The sequence below is a fragment of the Parasteatoda tepidariorum genome, chromosome 3 (genome assembly GCF_982258835.1).
Source record: "Parasteatoda tepidariorum strain Cologne lab strain chromosome 3, Ptep-v5.0, whole genome shotgun sequence".
Taxonomy (NCBI): Eukaryota; Metazoa; Arthropoda; class Arachnida; order Araneae; family Theridiidae; genus Parasteatoda; species Parasteatoda tepidariorum.
The window spans coordinates 5,440,754-5,453,117 of NC_141757.1; the positions used below are offsets into that span (position 1 = coordinate 5,440,754).

A 12,364-nucleotide genomic window follows, 5' to 3' on the forward strand; every position below is an offset into this window, starting at 1 on the left:
CAGATTCACCTCATTGGAAGGGGATGCGTTTATTTAACAAAACGCGTTAATACTTTCTATCCATATATATATATTAACGTATAACTGTTGTCCACGCTGTTTCGAGTTTTCTGCACAAAAACTATAAATTTCAAATTAAAATTACGAAAGTGTGTAGAAAAATACACCAGGAGTGAAAGGAAATTTAAAAAAAAAAAAAAAAAAAAAAAAAAACTAACATTCGATTCGAGAATTATTAAACGTGCAAGAATCATGACAGACACTTTACAAACGGCGAAAGAGCTAGTTTGTTTAGAAACTTAACAAATTTTTCTTTCTTTTTTTTTCGTTCAAAACTCCAATTTGTTTGGAAATTACTTCCATATTTTTCCCATTTTCTGGTTTACGGTACATTGCGTTTTGCTGTGCAAAAACGATAATACTTATCTGACGGCTTTATTTAAAGACTATAAGACTTTTGAAATTACAATAGAGTGTAGAATATTGCACAGGGAGTTTAAGTGAATAAAAAAAAATAACATTAGATAATTAGTTCAAGAGTTATTAACTGTTTAATTTGCAATAAAAAATACCGTGAGTGGTGATCTGCTGCCCTTGAAATGCAACTACGGAGTTAAAATTTATCATGTATTAGTAAAAATTTATTACTAGGTAATGAGTACGTTATTTTTACATAATATTTACGTCAACAATACGTCAAAGGTCAAAGTTTATGTAAGTTGAAATGTCGAATTATAGCAAAAATGGTTGTCCAAAAAACGAAACATTTGCGTAAAATTTAACGTAAATCGTTCGTTTATCTTAGGAATATTTTACCAACCACTTTTTACAAGGTAAGTCTGAGTACGTTATTTTTACATATTATTTACGTCAACAGTACGTCAAATTATGGAAAAAAGTGGTTATCCGAAAAAACAGATAATTTGCGTAAAAAAATTCGAACCGGAATGTAAATGGAAAATTTGCTTAGTCAATAATACTTAAAATATACAGACTCATTTTTACTGAATCCAAACAGTAAATATTCTTTCGTCAATCTTTCGTAAAATAAACGAAAGCAAACTTACCGAAGGGAAGTTGGTAAAATCTATTCCGTTTATATTACGTAAAATCTGCCCAAGCTTTTTTTACCAAACATCAAAATGGTAAAATCCATTCCGTCAATACTACGTAAAATTTACGTTTAAAGCGTATTGACTTTACCAATTTCCCAATAAATTACGTTTAATTTACGTATCATGATGCTTCATAGCCTCTAAACTGGAATCTGCATTTACCAACATGATACTTAGGAGCCATGATGGCTCAGGGGATAGAGCTTTCGCCTTACAATGAGGTGACAGAGTTCGAATCCCAGCGATGGCTGGTCTATACGACTTCCGCTTCCAGTTCCTCGGTGGTAGACGGATCATGGATTAGAGTCCCCTTGCCAACCGTGGGAGATTGTTGTGGTCTTTCTCTCCATATAACGCAAGTGCCGGTTAGTTCCATCGAAAAGTCCTCCACGAAGGTTAATTTCTCCCAATACTCGATGCAGGAGTTTCCCCGTCTTCTGGATTGGATTCAAAATGACAAGGCTACGGAGTCGGACATTAGTAGTCGTAAACCCTAAATTGGGTCGACTGTTCAACCAACGACGGTTACAGAATAAAATAAAAGAACATTATACTTCGAAAATATTTCTCTTCTTTTATCTTTTCTTCCTTTTTTACCGGTTTTCTATTTTTTTTTCTCTCCTCTCTAAAATTCAAACCGTTTTCTAAAGAGAAAATAGCTTTGCAAAATTCGTTTCAGGGAAGAAAAAAAAAAAAAAAGAAAACTCTTTAAAATGCGAAATGTGTTTTCGCACGAAAATATTTCAGCGAAAATGTGTGTCTTGTAAAGTATCAAGAATTGTGATTTTTCGAAGCAGGAAAAGAAAATTACATTTTACATAAAAAAAATTTCTTTTTTTAGAATCACTTTTATAAGTTTTTTCCCCTCATGGAATTATGAACTACATTTGAATACTTTATTCATCTATCAGCTTTTGTTGCGAAGTATTTCGCCCTATGTATGGCCGCGATTTCACAAGAAATAATACTTAATTGATTTATTTTCGATTTTATAGTGAAATGGTAATTTCTTCATTTCAATAATAATAAACTAAAAAAATAAACGTGCAGGCAAAAGAAGAAGAAAAATTCTTTAGATTATAAATTTTGTAATTTATTTCCGTATTGCATTTTTTATTTAACTGATTTCTCCACTTTCTTTACTTTGTTGCTAATCAAGTGTTTAAAAAATATATGGGATCAAATTGAATTTTAGAGAGTCGTTGCGAATTTTTATCGGCATGACTATGGTATGGCAGTAGCATTATAGCAAAGTGCTAATATTTTAATAAATGAAAACTCAAAGAATTTTGTCTATCTTTGTTTGTAAACAATTTAGGCAGACATAAAAAACCATATAAATAAAGTCAAACGATCATATCTTGATAAAAAAAAAATGACTCTGATCAAAAACGTGATCATACACTGTTCTGATAAATATCATATTCTTCTGCTTTAGTCCACAACTACTGATATTATTTCGTAGAAATTTAAAATATGGGACTATTTTTAGTAGTAAGATGTTGCTGATAATTGCATTTTTTTCTTTCTTTTTTTTCTCCTCTCATGTTTTTTTTTCTATCTGTTATTTAATTATTTTTGGATTTTTTTTCTTCCCCTTTTTAATTTAGTTACTTTGGACGACATTTTTGTCATTTTAAAAGAATTGTACCCGTTTCTTTTTCTTTTAGCCGTTAAATCATTTTTGGAATTTTTTCGATTTTATAATTAAAATACTCGGAATGACTTTTTTTTATTTTAAAATAATTTTACTCCGTTTTTTCCTTCTTTTGGGTATTTAATCATTTTTGGATTTTTTTTTCTTCGATTTATACCCCTTTTTAACTTAGTTACTTTGAATGACATTACTTTAATTTTTAGAAAATTTTACTCACGTATTTTTTCTTTTGGTCATTTAATCATTTTCGGACATTTTTCCCTTTTTTAATTTGGACTTTCAATGACATTTTTCATTTTAAGAAAATTTTACTCGCGTTTTTTTTTTTTTTTTTTATTTATTTATTTATTTATTTATTCTTTTTGGTCATTTAATCATTTTTGGATTTTTTCGATTTTCCCTTTTTTTTTTAATTTAGATACTTTGAATGACATTTTTTTGTCATTTTAAGAAAATTTTAATCTTGTTTTTTCTTGGTCATTTATAAATTTTTTTTATTTTTTTTATTTTTCCCCTTTTTAATTTAGGTACTTGGAAATTTTTTTCATTTTAAGAGAATTTTACTAGCGTTGTTTTTGTGGCCATTTAATAATTTTTGAATTTTTTTTTCCTTTTTTCGATTTTTCCAATTTTTAATTTAGATACTTCGAAAGACATTTTTTCATTTTAAGAGATTTTTACTTGTTTTTTTTGTCATCTAATCATTTTTGTTTTTTGATTTTTACCCTTTTTAATTTAGATACTTTTAATGAAAAAAAGAAAATTTTACTCATGCTCTTTTTTCTTTCTTTTTTTTCGTCATTTCATCATCGTTTGGATTTTTTTTTTAATTTCCCCTCCTTTTTAACTTAGATACTTGGAATGACATGTAAGAGAATTTCACTAGTTATTTTTTCTTCCTATGGTCATTTAATCATTTTTCGATTTTTTTCGATTTTTCCTCTTTTTGAATTAGAAACTTTGAATGACATACTTTCATTTTAAGAGAATTTCGTGAGTGAATTAAATGTAAGTTAAGCGTAAATTTTACATTAAATATTGCTATTTTAAATAATAAGCAGTTAACTTTAGAAATTTTTTTTTTGAGATATAAGAATTTGCTTTTGAACTTTAGAACTTTGAATATTAAAAATATAATTATGTAGTACAATGATGTTCTTGACGATAATTAAGAATTAATAGATTCTTATTATCTTAATCAGGTGTTTATTTCAAGATAATTCTTATTATCTTCACAAAGTTGATAAATTTATTTTAATTTTTAGCTTATTTTACATTTAATTTATGAACGCAAGCAATGATTAATGGCTTTTCCAAAAAAATAATGTTAATATAAAACAAGTTTTAAAAAATATTTTAAATGTATTATTTTTTTTATTTTAAATTCAGCTTTAATAATTTTTAAAAACATTTTTTTCTCCCTTTTTTAAAGAGCATTTTATAAGAATTTATTTTAGTCAGAATCCCGCAGTGGACTGATCGTTAAGACACGGTTCCCAGCAGATCACCGAAGTCAAGCATCTCTGGCTACGGTCAGTGGGCGGGTGGGTGACCACTTGGATCAGTCTGCGTAGGGACCGAGGGTGTGCGGTATGGGTCCTCGTTAAACTGTGCTACCGTGAAGTGCTCGACTTCGCGCGCAGGTCATCGGGCTACCGAAGCGGCGGTGCCATCCCTCCGCAGAGGATCGAAATTGCGATGGCATGTCTTCGGATCATCCTCCGGGATGTTTCCCAGACCGTCGCCAATAGCCCATTGTGCAGCTCCAGTGCGACGTAAATTGACAACACAACAAAATAGTCAGAGGCAGATTTGGAATGGATTATTGTTATTTTATTCATTTACTTTTTGCTACAGGTTCTGGAAAATCTAACAGCATTTCTTTCTTAATATCGTACATAATTTCTTTTTATGACTAGCAATATTAAATAAAAAAAAATTAAGGTCAATTCTCACTTAGGTCAACAAAGAAAAATTCTATTTTAGTTACTTTTAATTAAATAATTAAAAATTTTTTTCTCCCATGTAAAACTAAAATTAATTAATTAAATTTAATGAATGAATTAATATTTGAAAAAAAAAACTGTATTCATATCAAGTGTCATCCACTACAAGTTTTAAGAAAATGTATTTGAAGTTGAGTGGACGAAAAAAATGTATTTTATTAAAGATTGAAAATTTGAACAAGATATATAGGGAGAGTGTCAACTAATAGTAGGAATTGAAAAATGACTTTGCATAATTGGACATTTATTTGACTGAGTGAGTGTTTCTTTATAGGTCTGCCATTTCCCGGAGCTTTGTTCCCCTCTGAGGGGGGTAAGCCATGCCGGAGACGCAAGGCACGAACAGTTTTCAGTGATCAACAGCTACACGGCCTAGAGAAAAGATTTGAAGCACAAAGGTACCTCTCCACTCCTGAAAGGCTAGAACTAGCCACTGCTCTTAGCCTATCAGAAACTCAGGTGAATTTACTCTCTTTTCTCCCCCCCTCCCTCAAAAATAACTCAATACATATATAGTTTGTCTTAAGTAAGAACTCCCCTAGTCATTTGTCTGGACCTGTGGCGGTGACTATGGTAACGAGGTATAACTATTCCAGGTAGGGGTGTGGGGTCATTGCTTAGGTCAGGTTTTGGCACTGGAAGGGAATCTTTTTCTTCGGTCTTTCGTGTTAGCCCTAGAGTGAAGAGGAGTTAATATTTCTAAAATGCGCTATTCTTGTTTCCATATCAGAAGAAGGCATCAGACTTTGTGGCGGGGGAAGTTCTAACCGAAGACAAACTATACACACGTATAATGTTAACTATCTATACACATATATAATGTAAATATTGACCAGATTGTTCAAAAATTCTCTAACAATTATTTAGTCTTTTTATGCGGCATCTACCGATTTTTTTAAAATAATATCTTATTAAAAATAAATTTAAAGACGCGTTATTTCGGTAGAATAACTGACAATTCCTTTTATGTATTTAACACTCTAGTTATTATCTTTTAATGAATTTTTTCCGTCAAAATGCTCCGTTTCTCTCCAAAATTATTTTAAGGAAAAACTATTTATTCTGCTTTATCCCCAATTAATGTAGGATTAAAAATGAAAATTATGTCTCGCGATTAACTCATTAATTTGCTAAACAGCTCAGCAACATCAAGAAGCTTAGTGGGTTTTAAATTCCACCCATTTTAATTAAAAAAAATAAAAATTTGACTCACTTCAAAAAATTATTTTATCCATGCTTCTATCCAAGAAACAAAACAAATTATGTTTAGAAACTGTTTTAAAGAGTAACAAAGCTATTTTTAATTATTTAAACAACAATACAAATTATTTTAAAGCTTATTTCTTATTTACGTTTCTTCATTTAAATCCAAAACGAAATTCTGCATGGTTCCATCAAAAACTTTTGATGGTATATGTTAGCTTCAGTGTGATTCATGATGGTCCACCATCATCCAGCATTTTCCATTATGTGTTCATGGTTTTTGATATGCTAACAAACTTCCATCATGGAATGATGGAAAATGCTACTTTAATACTAGGATGATTAACCACCGAGAGAAGTTCGATTCTCGTGAACTAATAATCCGTAATGGTCCATGATGGTTCAAACTATACATTTCCATGATGGTTTCATGGGAATTCTTGTTGGTTCTCAAGAATTTGAACCATCATAAATCAGTCCGAAGTCTTACATTGGGCTGATGGTTGTTCATGATCATTCCAACATTTCATTACTGGTATACTATGGAAATTCGTGATGGTCCATAATGTTACAGCAATATATTTCCATAATGGTTTAACAGGAATTCTTGTTGATTCTCAGTAATATACCATCAAAATAATTATTATGTTGGACCATCTTAAATCAGTCCGAATTCCGACATTGGTATGGTGGTTGTTCATGATCGTTCCAACGTATGATGTCTAAAACACTATGATGGAAATTCGTGATGGTTCAACGTGAACAAACCATCGAAACAAGTTGCCATTCTTATGTTGAACCATCATAAATCAGTCTGAATTCCTACATTGAGGTGAAGGTTACTCATGATATTTACCATCAAAAAATATAATGGTTCATGGAATTATTGTTTGCTAACAAACTATTTTTTTCCTAACTTTTTGACTGATGTCCCAAGTCAAAATTCTTGATGGTCCCATCAAAGCATTTTGATGGGTTACATTGGTTTCAGTGCGACTCATGATGGTTCAACATCATTTGATGGTCACCATCATCCAACATTTTCCATTATGGTTTTTGATTTGCCAGCAAACTTCCATCATTCCATGATGGAAAATGCTACTTTAATAGTATAATGGTTAACCATCAAGAGAAGTTTGGTTCTCATGAACCAACAGTTCATGATGGTACAAACGATGCATTTCCGTGATGGTTTAATGGGTCTTGATTTTGGTTCTCAGGAATATACTGACGTGTCAGTGTGGCCGAGAGGTCGGAGTCGTCGTCCTGGCAAGACTGAGATTCAGGGTTCGATCCGCAGGACTGTAAGAAAATATAAAACTGCAAAGATTGTGTTCTTCAATTTCTTCCGCATGCCCAATGCATATATCCTTGGGAAGACAAGTAGAGTGATTAGAGAAATTAGAAACCCATACGTGGAGTCCATCTTTATCCTTCTGTATAATAGACGATGGGAAAACTATATTTCGTTGCAGTGTTAGAAATCTACCGCATTGAACCAATAAACCTTTGCTTTCTTTGCACCCAATTGTTGTTTCCACTTTAATTCTTTTTATGGTCATAGGAGGAATATCACAATCCTCTACAACACAAAGTCGGCTTTGTTGGAGTTCCTTATGTGCTATTTCGTCCCAAGTATCTTCCAGCACCAGTTCCTTGCGGCCACAGTCAATTATAGCCTGTGAGGCGTGTAAGAAGTCCCAACCCAAAATTACATCATGGCTACATTTTTCCAGTACAATGAATTCATACGGCTGCGTTCGGTTGCTGACTGTCAATCTTATGGTACAACGTCCAATCGGGTTAACGTATTTTCCATCGGCTACTTTTATGAATAAACTAGACTTATCGGTCAGCATGGTTTTTCTTAATACAGTTTTTCGAAAATTGTTAGAAATGACAGAAAAAGATGCTCCAGAATCAATAAGAGCTGTCACTGGTTTATTTTCCATAATTATTTCGAGTTTATTGTCCTTCATCTGGGCCACTGCTGGAGGTTTTTCTTCCTTAGCGACCTTACCTCCGAAAAAGGGCGCTTCTTCTAGTTTTCCATTGAACGCCTAGATGGTGAGCGACTAGAACGCCTGTATGGAGAGGGTGATCTATTTCTACGCCTATATGGGGATGGTGATCGTCTTCGTTCTTCAAATTGTGGCGACGAACTCCGACCTCTCGGCCACACTGACACGTCAATACTATCGAAACAATTTGCTTTTTTTTAATGTTGGACCATCATAAATCCGTCCCAATTCCTGCATTTGGATGATGGTGGTTCATGATCGTTCCAACATTTGATTTTTAAGACACTATGATGGAAATTCGTAATATTTCATAATGGTATAACAATGCATTTTCATAATGGTTTAGTAATAATTCTTGTTGGTTCAGCACGAATATACCTTCAAAGCAATTTATTTTTATGTTGGACCATCATAAATCAGTTCGAATTCTTACATTGGGGTGATGGTGGTTCATGATCGCTCCAACATTTGATTTCTAAGAAACTATGATGGAAATCTCTGATGGTTTAACTTGAACAAACCATCAAAACAAGTTGCTATTCTTATGTTGGACCATCATAAATTAGTCCGAATTTCTACATTGGGGTGATGGTTACTTATGTTGGTTACCATCAAGAATATAATGGTTTATGATGGACTCATTGATGGCTACCATCAACATTATGTTGGAAAACCTTCAAAAATTTTGACTTTGAATAATATGAAAATATTGTTTTTTTTTTAATGTTTCTTAGTTTCCCGTCAAAGTTAAATTGCTTATTTTTTGTACTTATTAATTATATAAATATTAATGTAAACACACAAATTTCGCAGCCTAACTCAATATCGCACAATTTTTGAGGATTAAAGATTGTTAAAAACCTAATTTGATATTTTCGAACGAAATTAGAAAAAGTGTTAACAATCTTTCATAAGAAAAATTTCTTTCAATTTATATATCAAAATAATAATAATAATATACAAAATTTAATATCTATATGATCAAACAATTAGCAATTATATTTGCTATTGAAAGTGTGAAGTAAAAAATAAAAAACAATTTAATCAATTTCAGCCCAAGTGTATTTTTTTACACACTTTTAATTTACTTTCACTTATTTTAATTTTCGGTGAATGAAAATTGAGTGAAGATAAAAATATTCTATTATACACGGGGAAAAGTTTATTTATTATCAGTTAAATTTAATAACGGTAATTATTTCAAAAATATTTTAGACTTCTCCTTAATTTCCCTCTTCACTTCATTTTTCTTTTAAGTTCGAACTATAGCTGCAAATATGCTAAATTAAAATATCGTCTGCAAGTGTAAACGTTTCGAATTGGGATTTTAGAACACCGTGAACGCTTCATCTACCGATAGGCATGAATATATTAAAGCAGAGAGGGTGGGGGGAGTTTTCATTAAAATGAAAAAATTTTTTTGTATTGATTATTTCTTTTTATCATAAGGAAAAATCTATTACTTAATTAAGCTAAATTCTCTTTGCAAGAATGGACGATATGAAAAGCTTTTTAATTTCTTTGCTGGCAACAGTTTCTCATTTCTTTTCAATTACTTTAAGCTTATGCCACCCATCAAAGGCAAATATTTTTGCTTCCGTTCGAAAAACGTATTTATTTTTAAGCACACACAATTACCGCATTTTGCTTTCTGCTGGAAAAAAAATCCAATCATAAAAAAAAATTTAAAAAAATGTTTAATTAGTTGCATCAGCCCGCTTTCTTTTCGCCTGATTAAATCCGATTACAGTTAATCACCGTTTTCTTTAACATAATCAATACAAGCATAATCGAATTTGTTTTTATTGAAACTTTATTTATAATTAAAAAGTAATTATTTTAATTTTTGAAAAAGGCAAACTGTTTAAAAGCAACGATAATTCTAATGCTTTAATGAAAGCTTAGTTCGTCTCTTAATTTTCTTAATTAATCAACATTTCTATTTAAAGAATTTTTTTTGTTTGTCGAAAATTGTTCGAGTACAATAAAATACTTGGTTTTGCAGAAGTTGAGACAGCAGGGAACGAAAATGGGTATAAAACCAATATATTTTTCCCTATCATCTAAATGTTCGAACTTGGAACTTCGAAATCATCAGAATATATGCATAAAATAACATCATAAAAATGGGTGTTATTCCAAGTAGATTAGATAGTTGTAGTTGATGATCGATAGATAATCAAATGTATCGTATTAAGTTACCTATAGTTTTAAATTATCTATAAATTTCGTAATTTCGCAGTGAATCGTATTTGGCAACTTTTGAAAAAAGTCTGATTTAAATAGTTTAAAATTTGAAAAGTTTCAAGCAATTTTTTAAGTGCTTTTGTACATTTTAAAAGCAAGCTCTATCTGATTTTTCACAAATTTCAATTTGCATCATCGGACAAAATTTATAAAAAAAAATAATAATATCTTACAATAATCATCCGTACATACAAACGAATGGTATAAGGAAATAAAACATAATTTTATGGGGGAAGATCCCCCCCCCCACATTGCCTGTGTCATTTTTAACCAATCTTGTTTAATAAGTACAAAATAAAATTTGGGGAAAACACTTTATAGATTCCTTTTAAAAAGTACAAAAACTACTTATACTCCGTTTCACCTAAAGTTGGCACTGGACAGAAAAGCAGGTAGACCGAATTGCAGCCGTTGTCATGGAAACTGGGTCTCTTTAAGTTAGTATAAGGTAGCAAAAAAAAGGAGAGAAAGTGGTGTTGAAAAAAAAGCTAAGTGCCGATTTTTTTTTACCAAGAATCTTAATGAAATTTTGAACAAAATACAGAAAAGAGCAAGAATTTTTCAAAGCATTTCTAATAATAATTGATTTGAGATACTAATTGTAAGCTGATTTCTTATGCCTTTTAAAAACCAGATTTTTCTTATTATGATTTTTAAAAACCAGATTTTTCTTATTATAATTTTTTAAAAACTGATATTCTTATTAATATTTAAACAAAACTAATTTTAAATGAAGCGGAAAAAAAAGAGAAAAAGAGATGCGAACTGGCTGACCCGTGCAAAAACGTAGCCAACGCGCCAACTCCTCGTCTTCGGAAGCTAATTCATCGCCAAACTAAAACACTTTCTTTGTACATTTGCTTTACTGAGAAAGTATTTATAAGTTAAATACATCTAAACATGATAAAACTTCTAAGATACTTACTTTACCACATTTATTTATATTTGTACTAACATTTAGACTGTAATTAATTTCGAAATAACGGAGAACCACTTTTCGAAAGCGTAGAATTACATTTCCTACCTTTCCCTTGAGGTGAAACGAAGTATAGAAAATTCCTTGACACTTTTTTGAATTTCTAAGATATTCATAGCAAACTTTTTTCATTGATTGACAAATATGATTCACTACAAAATCAGGAAAAAGAAATTTTTTCTCAATTTTCATAAACAAGCATTTTGAGCTATGACCATTTTCTTAAACATGCATAGAAAAGAATCTTTCTAAATGATTGCAGGTGAAGACGTGGTTCCAAAACAGACGAATGAAACACAAGAAACAACTGAGGAAAATGAATGAGGACACAAAACTAGACTCCTCATCGAGACTGCTGGACGATGTCCGAGGGCTGATGTCCAGCAGGGAAGAAAGTCTTCAAGAGCCGGATGTCGACGTCGTTGGAGAAGAGGACCAATAAAATTCCTTCCTTTCTGTCTCAACTACATCGGCTCAACGCTTTCTAATGACAAAGGTTAGCAAAATAGCCACAAAACAATTGCTGGTGACTTTTATAAATGTGGTAATCTAGTCTTACAAAAACTGTTACACAAGGACACTTTTTAAAACAAGAACTATCAAAATAGAACAGATGAAAGACCATCTTGTGTAGATTTTTAAAATAAGGAATTCTTTGTAAAAAATTGAACTTTACATGAATCCTTCGAATTTGTGTACATATTATAAATCTTCAAATAAAAAAAATTATGATAAAATTTGAGGAATGATCATTGTTCAAAACTACATAGAAATGAAATAGTCGATAGAAATTTTATTAAATAGTCCCCAAAGAGTTTATTTTCTGATTATCGGTACTCTGAATCAGTGTTTTCACTTATACAGTCGGACCTCTATTTAACGAAATCGCTAAATCCCGAAAAAAAGTTCGCTATATAGAAAATTAGCTAAATAAAAAATCACCATTTGAAATATTTTAGCACAAAACTGGTTTTAAATTCATGAAACTGGATATAAATTTAAAAAAAGCAATGGATAAAGCTTTATCTTGTTAATTATTATCTACTATCTAATTGTTTCAAATGACTTTTAACATTTTATCATATGAAAGTTCAGTGATTTCTTCATCATTTTAGCTTTCTTCCTCACAACTTATTGCT

General features: G+C 31.0%; 1 protein-coding gene across 1 annotated transcript in view; it reads left to right on the plus strand.

The window, feature by feature from the left end:
- Positions 1-11,962, plus strand: part of LOC147812724 (brain-specific homeobox protein homolog) — a 56,093-nt gene extending 44,131 nt beyond the window's left edge. Inside the window, exons 2-3 of the mRNA XM_087158455.1 lie at positions 5,053-5,237; positions 11,488-11,962. Coding sequence (XP_087014581.1) covers positions 5,053-5,237; positions 11,488-11,667 — 365 coding nt within the window. The 3' untranslated portion in view covers positions 11,668-11,962. The remainder of the gene's footprint in view (positions 1-5,052; positions 5,238-11,487) is intronic.
- The last annotated feature ends 402 nt before the right edge of the window (positions 11,963-12,364 follow it).